At 41.5% G+C, this 14,459-nt stretch overlaps 1 protein-coding gene across 1 annotated transcript in view; it reads right to left on the minus strand.

Annotated features, from left to right (window-relative positions):
- The window catches only part of BRAF (B-Raf proto-oncogene, serine/threonine kinase), an 86,244-nt gene extending 77,793 nt beyond the window's left edge, over positions 1 to 8,451 (minus strand). The window contains exon 1 of the mRNA XM_064514235.1: positions 8,054 to 8,451. Coding sequence (XP_064370305.1) covers positions 8,054 to 8,194 — 141 coding nt within the window. The 5' untranslated portion in view covers positions 8,195 to 8,451. The remainder of the gene's footprint in view (positions 1 to 8,053) is intronic.
- Between the last annotated feature and the right edge of the window lie 6,008 nt (positions 8,452 to 14,459).

Raw genomic sequence — 14,459 nt, forward strand, 5'->3', positions numbered from 1 at the left:
CTTTACTCAACAGACCCTGCTGCCTCTAACCCTAACTGCAACATGAGAAATGAAATGATTTAAAAGGCAGCATCAGTTTCTTGCCACTCATTTCAGAGACTGTTAGGAAGAAAAGAAAACAAGACAACCACCACATCTTCCCCCTTTATTTTAGGAAGGTATTTAGAATATCATCTATTAGTTTTTGTTTCAACACATTCCAGGTGCTCAGAGGGGTGAAAAGAACTCTCCATTTAAGAAAATTGAAAAAAAAGTGCTGAAAAAGATATTTTCAGTGGACTTCATTATCAAACTGGTAAACTGGTTAACACAGAAAAGCTATTGCGAGACTTTTAACCTGTAACTACTGAATCTAGATACTGGGAAAAGTCATATCTATTTTCAGCAACCAATCCAAAAAAAAAGTCACAGAAGTATTTATTAGCACTAACAAATTGTACTCCAAGAAGCTTATGAGAGCATCAAAAGAAATCCTTTCTGAAAGCTACCTCAGATGACGCTAAAGACTCACATTTAAATCTACATTACTTACAACTAGAGATAATGTTTGACCTATTAAGATTTAATGAATAAATTTACAAAATCAGTTCAAAGACTGAGGCACTAACATAAAACCAGCCAGATTTTCCAAACACACAGCATCTACACTCAACCTTTTAAAGTAAAAAATAATAAATTTTATTTCATGTTGATTTGATACTGCTTTTCAAGTGCTATCAGTGAATAACTTGTACTGAAGAGATAAGGATATTATGCATGCTACTCAAACTTCAGAAATGTCTACTCTCGAAATAATCCCTTTATCTGAGATAAAGTTAAAAAAAGTTACCAACTCTGTGCTCCAAATGGTCACAAACTGTTGACTAAACACAACATAACTGCATCTGAAAAGTATGTAGTACTTATCAGCATATTAAACAACAGTTTAACTAATGACTATGCTGTTTAAGGGGCCTCACTGTACCACAGCTGGAAGAATTACAGCTGGTATCCCTGTTTGCATTAAAAAAATCCTAGCAACTTAATTATGCAACATATTTTTAAACAGTAAGTACGTCTGAATCATTAACAAACATGCTTGCTTCCTAGATTCAAGACTTTAAAGGAAGTTGGTACCCCTCATGTAGAACTATAACCTTCTTTTTACAATACATTTTCAGAACGTATATTTGGAGGAAACCAGAAAAATATTACACTTAATCAGAAACTTTTAACAGTAAATGCCCCCCTCCTCCCCCCATCCCCAAACAGGCTCCCATGATATCTTAAATGCAACATTGACAGTTTGGAGAAGCCATTTGATACTGGGCACTGCACAAACTCCATTTTGAAAAGAGCAATGGTTCTGATTTCTGATCTTTAACGTTAATGTTGGACTGGAGTTTCAAGGTAGGATGATAAAGATCAGCACTGTTCCTGGAGAATTATCCCTGAACTGATAGCACCTTTGGACAACAGGGATGGTTGAAAATTAGACAGTTTTTCAGGTTTTTCTGCTAAGGTCCTCATCCATAAAATATTATCAGAAATAGAATAAAGAAAGGCACTGTTGCAACTCCCTCACAAACACAATTGTTAAAAAGGTGGAGCAACATATCAAACACTTGCAGCAAGGAGTTTAAACAGGAAAAAAAAAAAGAAGAAAAGGCATGTAATTCTGTAGCAAGGAGTCTTGTATAATTTAAGAGCTGGCCAGAGTAGAGGAAATCAGTCACATGAAATACGTATTTCATCATTTTGAAAAGAAGCTGTGGGCAGGAGGGAAGATTCTGAGCTTCAGAGGATTATACACCCCAAAAGCTCAAAAGCAATTGGGATGAAAAAAATGAAGACAAGAAACATGTATATTGTATACTGACTCCTGTGTAACTTCTTTGCTAACTATGAGAAAGCAGTTGTGTTCACAGATGTGTGAACAGATGAAAATTATGAAAACCACCGCGCACCTTCAAAACCAAAAATACTGTACTCGGAGCTCTCACATGGTCAAAGCTTCGGGGAATGCATGGTACAAGAGGCTCACAGAGGACCTTCACTCATGCTGGCACACTGCCAAAGCTATGACCTGTAACCCTATCTCTGTAAACTCCAGAGAAACTAAGGAAGATTGCTACAACCTAGCGCAGGAAGCTCAAGACCACGAAGACCTAGTGTGTCTAGATCTAAACCTAACAAGGCCAGCTAAGGAAACTTCAGCTATACAACAGTTCTCGTTCACCTATAAAAATGAAGGCCAGTGCACTTTCCTGGACAGAGATATTCTTAAAAACAAGTAAACAAAAAAACCATACCACACTACCCCTGCTCTCCCTAACCACATACTTCTGTCACATACCTTGCAATAGCTTTGGAGCTCATCAGGGCCCCTGAGGAGATTCGGTTCACTAATCTTGCAGAAAAATAACCCAGCAAAAAAAGGTAACAGCTTTCTTCATCATTAGTGAGCTGAATCAGCTTGGGAAAGGATCTAAGTACCAAAATTGACGCAAGGCAATAGGTAGGGTAGAGTGGCCAAAAGCAGGCACAGGAAGTAGCAAGACTTCCCCCTTTTGGTGGCAGAGCACAATTGGATTAACTTTAATGTAACTGCAGTGATAGGGAACAGCATTAATCATTAATGACTACTGTTATGACAGAGCATTTCTACTATATTGTATATTACATTACCCTTCATAAGTGAATAATTCAAACTGAAAATACACTACCAGAAAACTTGCTCTTCGCAGGAAAGTGCCTCCAAAGAACTCTTAAACCTTAAGCAGCTTCTGTTAAGGTTGGACTAGAATAGAATTTTCTATTTTGTGATAATTTGAAACCTATTTTGCTTCCTCAGTGAATACAAATAAAATTATTAAATTATTAAATTTCCTACTAATTGAAATTCTCTCCAAAACCTTTCATGCAGTCAAGTTTTCTATAGATAGCCATTAATAAAACTGAACTGTAAAGTTGTTACAAAATAACAAAACAAAGTGGAATATCAGAGGTTGAAGCATACAAGTTTTTTCAGTTTACTTAAAAAAATAGCTATTAAAAAAAAAGAAAAGAATCTGTTTCCCATCTACGGTGCTTTTAATTGCACGCAGCAAAACAATTGCCTTTCCTGGCTAAAACAAACATCAAGAAAGATATTAGAATAGCTTTAAAAATAAGATGTCTTTGAGTTTACAGACTACAAAGAACAAATGGAAATAGTGTTAGTGGCCTAGTATCAATATCAATTCACAGAAAACTCAGTATCTAACATCTGTATCCAACCAATTTAGGGATATCCATACAGACAAAAACAAGCCTCTGAGATATCAAAATTTTTCAAAAAATACTACAAGCCAATCAGGTAGGTTTTGTGTAATCAAACAGGCTACAAGGGAACACAGCTGTTAATCCTATTGCCTTTTGGGATAAACATCATAAGAAGAAATGTTTTTAATATCCCCATGAAACGCCAATATTTCAAGGTTGTGTTCTAAATACTCTAAATACCTTGCCCAGCATCATAAAAAGCCTGAAGAAAAAAAGATGAGAGGTTATCCAGCTGACCATCTTTTCTATGCCTGCCATCATTCCTGGCAAATGTTTGCCTGTAGAGATGACAGAATCTATTAGTGCAGACTTTATGAAAGAGTTGGAAAGATCTATTCTCATGCTTTACCACCTCTAGTTATTAAAAAAAGGAAAAAAAAAAAGTCTTAATAGTGACCTAAAAAACATCTTCTCTGCTACCACTTAAACTCACTATTTCTGACAGGAACCACAACAGGCCTGGAGAACAAGTTACTTGCATTCTTCACATCAGATTTGACAACAACTTTTTTAAAAAAACCTCAGTTCTGTCAGTCTTTCCTGAAAGCTCTGATCTTCAAGACTTCTGGTCATCCTTGTTACTCTTCTCTAGACTCTCCCCAACTAGTCCATATATTTCTTGAAGTAGTGGCCCAAAGTCTGATACAGTATTCAGCTAAGGCCTTTCCTATGTCATTTGAGATAGCTGCAAGATGTTTCATATCCTGGTAATATTCTGCAGGAGTGTAAGGTTTAACTGGTCCACACAACTAAGTAGCATGTAATATTATAAATCTCAATTTCTGATCACAAAATGCAAGGAAACATCATTGAGATTTGACATAAAACTTATTTGCAATAATACAAAAGTAATGAAGCAAAAATGCTTAGATCTCTTCAACTTTCCAAGTAAATAGCATGTTTAATTGTGAACTCTTCAGAGAAAACAACTTTCCTCATAAGTTCCTATAATTCCCAGCCTAATAGGTTCTCTAAACATTATTACAACAAAAAATAACTCTAATTTTTCTTAGTGTACCTACATTATTTTATGAGAATCCACCAGTTATCTGATACAGTGTTAGAGATGCCTTTTCATTCTATAGATTTTAATAGAAGAATAAAGCGTGTTTTATAAGATTACAGTTTCTAAAAATTATAACTAATGCAGGATAAATTCCAGCATCGCCACCTGGAAAATGATCAGCTGTTTGACAGACCAGGGCCTCGCTTCATAACTTACAAAGTCATTTTTATCTTCCAAAGAACACTTCAGGGCACACATCTCCAAGTACAGAAAATCCTATTTGAATTATTTAATATTTGTGTAAATAACCTCTAGCAACAAGAACAGTGCCTTTCCTCCCAGCTGTCACACACTCCTTACTATATCAACAACCCCATAATACTCTGAAAACCTTTCAGCCAAACAATTTCTTGTCCTGAGAATTCATCCTGTGGTAAAAGCCAATCTAAATGCCTCTTGGAACCAGACACTTTTCCTGGGCCTTCCAATACCAGAAAAGTGAGTGAGAAAAATTTACACTCCTCACTTGCCCCTACTCTCCTCAAATCCGTATGCCTCCAAGAAGTACCTCTTTCCTAAATGCACCATTTTTTTTGAGTGCAAGTGCAACTTAGTACTATTCTTACTAGCCCTGAACTGATGTTATAGAGGGGAAAAAAATGCTTTAGCAGTTATTACACTCTTATGTGCAGTGCCTCTTTGTCTTTATTACGAGAGATTTTTTGTATCAGCAGTTAGGCTGATGAGGCAACTTCTGAAGCACTAGATTCAATATCTGATTAAAAATCGGTCATGAGTTTAACGATAGGGCATAAATTTGTCTTTTTTAAAACCCCAAACTTGAATTTACAAGCGACATTGATATAGTTACAACCAACAGAAAAAAAGTTCCATTCTGATCTTAGTAAGGAACACCCCCTTTACCAGAGGACTTCAACTTATGAGTTTGTGTAAGCCTACTTCAAGGTCTGTCAAAGATTTTTGTTGTCCATCCCCCTTTTTAAAGTAGAAACTTAGTTCTATAGTTTACTGTAATCTTCCAGGAAATACAGCCCTTATTTCCAGAAGGAAAACTTTCAGTTCTGCACTAAAACCTTTCCAGGTATCTCCTCAAAATAAGTGAGGTTACGCTCCTTGATGGGCTTCCACAACACGGTTATTTTTAAAGCTTTGATTTACATTGTCTTGAAGGAACAAAACAAAACACTAGAACATGCACTTACATTAGAGCCATGAGTCAGTTATAAGCACTTCAGTATTTTTATGACTTTTGTCACTTTGAATTTGTATTACACTTTAAGTTGGCTTGTTTTTGTATTAAGAATAGAGTTTCCATTTTAAATGTATCAGCAATTTTTCATCATGAACATTATTAAAACTACAGATTTAGATGAGGTAATAAGTATACTTATATGGTAAACAAAAGTTAATTACTTATGGCTTGAGGAAGAATTAAGTAACTGAAGAACAAAACCACATCAGAAAATAAAAAGTCTAACCCCCGCTCTGCTTTAGACATGTGTATTTTGGTATTTCCAATGTGTAAGAAGTTTGCTTTTGAATAACACAAGAATGTCCCCACTCACTTCTTAACAGTAAATATATGCATCTATGCTTGTGAAGTAGCAACCTCTGTGGTTGGACAGTGTTCCAGACACCAGAATGCATCTCTCTCTCATATAGAGATGTGAGCTATTCAGCAAAAAAAAGAGCTATACTATGTAATTTAGTATTTGGAACTAAGCTTAGTGACCTACATAAGAAAAAACATTTTTGAAGTTCAAGTGAGTTACAGTAGAGCTTCACAGTAGAGCTTCACAAACAACCTCTTTAGTATTAAATCTGATTTAAAAAATTTTTGTCTCCTGCCACTTCTTTTCTCTCCTCTCCCCCTTATACTGCAGTTTACTTTTCCCTGTCAGCTGCACTGGTATTGCTGTTTCTAGGGCCACAGTATAAACCAGTTATTGAAATGATCCCATAAAGATTTTTTTTTCCCAATGGCAGGAATAACAGGGCAACTCAGTTGCATGTACCATAGCAACAGCACAATCAGTGTGATCAAAAAGTCACTGAAAAGCTTTTTTAACCTCATTTTGCTGCCAAAAGAAAGTGTTGTTTAACCCCACTCTTTAGGTGTTCAGGATTCTCAACCAGCTGAGAGTTTCTGCTTACACAGGAAAGTTAAGACCAGGCTTGCATTACTTGAAGCATTTAATCACCCTGCTGTTTAGGGGCAGAACAGACTTACATCACAGAGTTTTGTCTTCCTTCAGCAAGGTGAGAGGGTAGCTCCATATAAGGGAGGAATCAACCTAACCTCTCACTAACATCAGCAGAGAAAGGCTCATGCCAAATTTCTCCTTTCTGGCTATCTACTCACCACGAACTCTGGTATTTGTCAAACTTCTCAACTCATTAATTCCATAAAAATATATAAAATTGATAAAAGATGGTCTTTTCTGGTGAGGTAGAGTTGAATTGGGCTTCTCTGTGAGCCAATGATCAAAAACAGCTCAACACAGGCTGTCTGTCCCTGCCAGAGGCAGGGAAAGAGTATGGCCTTCCCTCAGAGCAGCAGGGAGCTGTTACCTTGTGGGCTCAGCACCTCACAGAACCACAAGACTTTGCTCACAAATGAGAGGCCCCACACTGACTATACAGACATGATCAGGAAAGCTAAGCTGAGCTGAAATCATCTTCAGCAACTAAAGCACTGAATGAGGAGACCATTTCTGGCATCTGTATTTACCTCTGGAAAAGACCTGATGCATGACATTTGACAATTCACTCTGACTTCAAAGCCTACAGTACTCAAATCTGCAAAACACTTTGCAGTGTTAGAGCATACTTTATTCCACCTTTTACGAAGGTTTCAGAAACATTAGCAACTTAACCCTAGCAAAACAGGTAGTACTGCTCTTTGCAGGATTGGGAAGTTAAGTAATATGCCCCAAAACACAGGAAGTATCTAACAGAGATACAAACCAGAGGCCTGACATCCTCCGAGCCTGCACAGTGGCCTGTCCGTTAACAGTTCCTCAGACTCCTTGTGCAGAAATTGTAAGCGGGGCCGAAAACCAGGAAACGAACCGCACTGAGCCCTATTTTTAACTACATTTCAAGTGTTTCAAAACCATCAGGAAAACCCGATTACAAAACATCCACGCAACAGCTCAGCCAGCCAAAGCCACCAGGTAACTTCAAGCGCGACAGGGAATAATTTCGGTGTTTTTTTGTTTGTTTGTTGTGTTTTAAACCAGACCCGACCCGCCACCCTCGCCCCGCCGCTGCGCGGCGGACGGCGCCCCCCCCCCCCCCCCCGGCCGCTGGGGGGAAGGCGCAGGCGGCCCCCCGGGGTACCTCGGCCCCGCCACCCCCACGGCGGCCCCGCGCTCCCGCCGATGCTGGGGGAAGAGGCGCTGCCCAAGGAGGGGGCGCGCAGGGCCGGGCCGAGGCCGCGGCGCGGAGCCTCTCCGCCCCCCGCCGCATCGCTAGCGGCGGTTAAGAGCAAGCAGCGCCTCCGCTGCGGGAGGCGGGGAGGCGGCGAGGGGAGGGCCAGGGCCTCCCTGGAGCGGGGGATGGCCCCCGCGCCGCCGGCCGGGCCTCGCCTGCCCCCACGGGGCCGCGCCGAGCCCCGCCGCCGCCGCCGCCTCGGCCGGGCCCGCCGGCGCCCCCGGGCCGGCAGAGGGGGCGGGGGGCGTGAGCGGCGGCGCGGCCCGCCGAGCCGCCGCCGGGCCTCACCTCCTCCGGGATGGCCGGGTCGCCGCTGCCGCCGCCCGCCGCGTAGCAGGCGCCGAGTCCGGGCGGCGGCGGCTCGGGCTCCATGTCCCCGTTGAAGAGGGAGGCCCCCTCCGCGCTGCTGCCGCTGCTCAGCGCCGCCATCTTGGATCGAAGCGCTGGGGCGAGGGAGGGGGAGGGGGGAGCCGCGTCCCCGCCGCCGGGACGCCCCCAGCCGCGACCCGTAGTGGGAGGGGGAGGGGGGCCAGCACAGATCCCGGCCAGCTCCCAGCGGCCCGCGCCACCGGCACGTCACGCCCGGCCCGTGATGTCACCCAGAATCGCCGCCGCCGGCCACTGCGCATGAGCCGCCGCGACGTCACCGGGAAACACCCTGACGTCACGGCGCGACCACCCGGTCACCCTGGGAACTCGAACGTGGGCTCGGGGCCCGCCCCCGCTGGCGCCGCCCCTCGCCCCAGCGGCAGCGACCCCCTTCCCCCCGCACCCGGCGGGTGTCCCGCGCCCGCCCCGGGGGCGCCACCCAACGGCCGCCGCGGCGGCGAAGGGGGCTCGGGGCCCGGCCGGCCTCCGAGGGTGGGCTGGCGGGGCACAGCACGAGAAGGGAAGCGAGGGTCTTGAGCTGGTGCTGAGCAGAGAGGGCACGAAAAGGGGCATCTTTTCACTGGCGTGCTGACAGGGGCAGGCTGTGTTTGCCCTCAGAGCATGCAGGCCTTTTTGGGAGGAGCGGGGGGGGGGGGGGGGGGGGCGGAAAATCTTCATTTTCGGTGTTGGGCTGGAAATGCTTGTAGAGGTGCTGAGAGCCTGCAACATCAGGTCGCGGGGGCTTTAAGCTGGTCGCTCTCCATGAGTCCTGGATTCTTTGTCGCCAGGGGTGCGTAGGTGTGTGTCTGCGTAAAAGGAAAGGGTAACTGGGTGGCCAGCACATTCGGTTTTGAAACAGTGGGCTGATGTGAGCTAGGTGAGAACCTCTCTGAGGTTAGAAATGAATTGTGGATATTTTTGCGTGCGTTGCTTCTGCAGTGGAAGGTGATCGGGTGCACGACGGGCCGAGAATGCACCTGTGCAGACCCAGCTGGAGGGCTGGGGATTAAATATCGTATATCAGGAGAGTCTACAGTTAAATGCATACTTAGTAATCTTATCTTTGCCCCTTTGTGCGTATCCTTTACAGGACTGTCCTTAATACCACAACGTACCACCTCTCAAATTATAGTTGAAAAAAACAAATAGAATTTAGGCACTGGCAAGATTAAAATTAGAAACAAATACAATTTTACATGCTGTGTGAGCTAATAATATGCTGGAACAATAACACAATGGAAAGAGTTAATAAGCAAGAAAGGAAAGGTATTACCAGACACTGCACATATTTAAGCTTGTTGGAACTGGTCTGACACCATTTGACAAACAGTATTATTGTGGTTTTGAGATATATCTTTATTAATATGTACAGTGCAACAATTATAGAGGTACTTTCAACTGGGAGAAAATCATATATTTGTCTGAAAATATTGTACCTACCCCAGTTATAATTAAAATAATTGATTGCTAGAATTATGCAAACATCTTTTCTTCCATTGACAACATTTAGGCCTTGACCTGCCAAATACTTATCCTTTATTTACATAGAGTGCTTTAAGTGAAGGAAGGGTCTAGTAGTGAGCTCAGCAGAAATCAGCACCCCTTGCTTTTTTCAGGTAACAGCTATCACTTATCTGCTCAGGCATGTCGAGACTTGGGAGCAAATCCCAGTTCCTAAATCCGAGTGTCTGTCCTGCCTGCATCTTGCTCACGTGACAGGGTGTGCACCACCTTCGCAGCCAGCCTCGTTTTCTGGGGAAAAAGCAGGGCTTACAGAGTGGGAGCTGCAGTGGGCTTCAGTCCTCCAGTGTGACTGTCAGAGGAATCAGGATGGAAGGTGGGTGCACTGGAAAATGCTGCTACATACAGCTCTGAAATGAGAAGCTGGAGCCAGCAGCCACTGCTGCTTCCCGAAGCCAGCTCCACGCTGCCCACGAGGGCTCGGTGGGAGCAGCAGCCTTGCTGTGTTCCTACGGGCGCTCCCAACAGGGCTGTCTTCCCCCAAAGCCACGGAGTGCTGCTGCTGGAAGTTAAAAATTGGCCCGTGTCTTATCCCTGGACGCCGCCCCCGCTGAAGCACTGCATATGCACACAAATAAAGCATTCACTGAATAGGGTGTTTTAAGCTGATTTCTTGTTGAAAATGTCTTTATGAAAAATACCAAATCGGTAAGGATATTCGTAATGGATTACAAAGAAAAGCTAATACATCAAAGCAACAGAATCTCAGAGAATGTAAAGAGTGTTCTGTCACCACCAGATGTATTTTATGGTACTCAATTAAAATACTAAACTGAAACTTGCAAGTGCAAACATCCTTATCTTTGTTTTGCTTTAGTTGTGAGTACTTTCCTAACCATATAACCTCTTAATGTAGTAATCCTTGTGATAGATTTGAGGTTTATATTTCACCTTTCACACTGGGGCTACCAGAATGTAAAAGTGCTGACAACTGAGTTCAATACTGTTAGTGGTATAACTGGTAAATAAATGTAGCATTCATTTACTGTATGAACACAGCAAAAGCTCCATAAAGTCTGGAATATTACATCCTGTTCTATGAAGAGAAGGAACTTTGGGCATGAATTTAGTTGTTCTTTTCTATGGGGTGCTACATGTTATTAAACACCTCCTGAACACAAACAAGAAATAAGCAACATAATCTAGTTAACATTTAAATGGATTTTAATTGGTTATCTGACGGACTACACCTTCCTGGGACATGAACCTAAAATTTCTTAGGGCAGGTGGCCTGCAGTGCAGTCACCAAAAAGCTGCACAAGTATATGAGTACCAACTATACCAACTAAGCAGCTTGTCAAATGTACAGATTTCTCCCTAATAGCCATGTTACTGTAGAGGATAATTATCAGCAATGCCTGCTATGAAAGGAGAATATGTAATGGTGATGAAAAGTGCACACTGATTCTGGAAAATAACACACATGCTGAGGCCAAGAGTGGTGAGACAGGTTTCCCTGAACATTTAGGGAAAAAAAGGAAAAGGCAATATGAAATGGCTCTCCCAACACATTGCTTAGGTTGCTGATATTAATGGAAAAGTCAACGGAGTAATATGGGTTAACTAACAGTGTAACTCCATTTGTTCCAATGAAATCTATGCCAAGGGTTAATTTAACCTCAATGTACAGAACATCGTCACAGCCCTTGTTCTATTCCCCAAGCAATTTAAGTCTAAGGCAGAACTCTAGCAGTAGAATTAGTAGCCTACTATCAAGCTGTAACTTTTAATACCTTCTCCAATGCTTTTAGTAATCCTGCATGCCTTAGTTCTTGAGCTTTTGATTTTATCAGAAGATTTGCATACACGTAAAATACATTTGCTATGTTTTGTTATTGTATTTGATTTAGCAAGTGAAGTGTTGCAATTCCGAAACCTCGTATTGACAGTTGATGACCAAAACTAGGAGCACAGTCAAGAATTACCACCATACATTAGATAGGTGGAACTGGTTTTTTAAGTAAAGAGCAGAATACTATTTAAAATGATAGTTTTATAGGAAGGAGGCAGAAATCTGCTAGTTATGCTATACTTTCTTTTTGTTTGGGGGAATCCACACCTAGTAATAAATAGAATTTCATACTCTTTTATATGGTAGAATCTTTGATCTCTCCACTTAATCTGTCATGATGGAAGATAAATCATTATTAACTGTAATTACTTCTTGATGATACGAAATCCTGTCTACTGAGAATTGATACTATCAACTTCTTTTACAGAGACTACTTTACATTATCAACAAAGGTCAAAGTCAAACTTAAAACCTACATGTAAAAGACTGTCCTCTGTTATCAAATCTTTAGGCCACTCAGGGCACTGGCTAGTTGATTCCTACAATGCAGTATAGCCAGTTTATCAGGTACTGCAGCAAGTAATTCATACTTGTAAATGTAAAACCTGCCACCTCCCATCAAACCCGTAGTTATGCATTGGGTTTTAATCATCTTCAGAATTTTTTAAAAATAAGATCATAGCAAAGTTTAGTTGTTAAAAGATAGAGACACTTCAGCTATGTTGCCCATCAAAACATTTTATTGATCTAATCAACACTTACACCTCAAGAGAAAAATGTTTCAATGAGTCAGTAAAAAATAAGATGAGTACCTGATGGCATCTCTCCCACTGTGAACATTTGAACACTTCTTTATCCTTCCCCAAGGAGATGAATTCATCTTAATGAGATGCTCCAAAACAGAGAACATCCAGAAGGGCTATTAGATTAAAACTAATATGGGTTTCACTTGTGATTTCCTTTTGATAGAAGACAGTATTTCAAAAAAAACCCAAAAAACAAAAAACACAGGCTTCACAATTCATTGGTATAACAAAGCCTTCTGTTTTCTTAACAAAAAGTTACACAATTCGCATATTGGTATAACAGATTAGGTTCCTTAAGGGTATGCAACCTGATTTTTTAAAATGTTTTGAAAATTCTACCCTTCTTGAACTCCAAGAGTTTAAAATGCCCTTAAAATTTGTCCAGATTGCAAATACTACTCATCCTGTTCGCACACTGGAAAACAGTATTTGTCCCATACATTGCAGCATTTATGCTTGGACCAGTACATTTGAAAATACTGGATTAAGTTAGGCACTGTGAGAAAACAACTACACATCTTTCCTAAAGCATGTTAAAAAGTACATGTCACTTTTCAATGCCATAGTATGAAGCGGAAGCACACAACTTCATGTACCTATCTAGGGCAATAGTACAGTTTATGTATAAGAGTTAATTCTCAGTCTTAGCAGGGAAAATACAGATATTGGTGGAACAGAGGTACTAAGGACAACAGTCATGTTCCCTGTAACCTTGGCCAGAAAATTTGAAGTGGAACAAAAAGTAAGCTGATGACCAGAGTTCAGTCCTGTTTTCCGATTACTAGCCAGACTAATATGTACCTAATAAAGTCACTTTGCTCTCCAGGAAGAGAATGTTGAAAATGCTTTTTGAGGAATGAACCCAGAAGTTTTTTCACTTCTCTTTAGCACCTATGTAGGCATATTATCCCACTCATATTTTAACATATGCTGTACATCTTTTGGTATTTCTAGGGATTCTCTGTTTGATTGCTCCAATGACAGGCAATAGAGAAAGCAAACCTGCTTTTTGTTATTATTCCTGCACAGATTATATATATTTTTTCCTTTGGTAAAATATAATAGCAGCTTTTCATGTTCTTGGAAACTCTTAGTTCAGGAGATTTACCATTCTGTGACACTGCTGAACCTCAAACATTCATACCCTCAGTGAGAAATTAAGTAATATTCTAGTGGTGATATAAATCTGGCAGCTGAACGATCTCACCATATGGGGTTTTTTTTAAGTTCATAAAGATTACATAGTTCTTTGTCTTTGAATCCAATACATGAGCAGAAGAGTTGAGGATGGGTGGAGACTAGGAAGGAGAAAAAAGGAGATAGGGAAAAAAGAAAATGTGAATCCACAAGGTCCTTAATTCACTTTCCATTCTTCCATTTAAAGCAATGTCAATCTAACTACTCTTTTATATGTAAATAATAACATATTTTGGATTTTCTTGTAATGATATTGGAAATATTTACATAGCTTTCATTTGACTCAAGCCTAATTTATTTTAGAATCATTGTTTATAAAATTGTTGCTCTTCTGTTTCTCTACACTACAACCCAGACCTTCAGAAGGTAAACAGCAGAACAGTTTCCTGGGGAGGCAATGTGCAGGAGGCTCTGGGGAACTGGGAAGGTAATGGGACTGAGGCAAAGGGGTGCCTCTGCATACAGGTCCCTTCCATACCTTGCAAGTTGTTCAGCATACCAGGAGCAAAAAGCCAACCTTTTCTTTCCTTTTCTTAGTAGTGACTTCAGGGTCCAGAAATCTGTGCGCTGAACCTCAGTGATCTGCCTCTCTCTCTGCTGGCTTCCTGCCTTCGCTTGCATACTAGTGTCAGAAACTGAGAAAACTACACATTTTGTTAGAGAGTAGCGTAAATTACTTCAAAATACTGACAGACGTGGCATATAAGGATCCCTGAACAAAAAAGCATGAGTCCTGAAATCGCTATTAAGAGAACAGAAGTAGCCAGTGAAAAAGGAGAGGGAGGGACTGCAGAGAAGATTAGATGGGGAGAGAATGTGGTTGAAACAGGCACTGGAGGAGAAGATGCAACTCTCCTAGGAAATGAGAAGTAGGCAAAAATAGGGAAACAAAGGGAGAGGGAGAACTGATTTTCCTGCCTAATACACTCTATTGAAACAGGGACCAAATCTCACGTTTGAGAGAAGTAGTCAAGACCCTTCTGTTGACTTACAATCTCTAGTCATTGCT

Source organism: Dromaius novaehollandiae, chromosome 1 (assembly GCF_036370855.1).
Source record: "Dromaius novaehollandiae isolate bDroNov1 chromosome 1, bDroNov1.hap1, whole genome shotgun sequence".
Lineage (NCBI taxonomy): Eukaryota > Metazoa > Chordata > Aves > Casuariiformes > Dromaiidae > Dromaius > Dromaius novaehollandiae.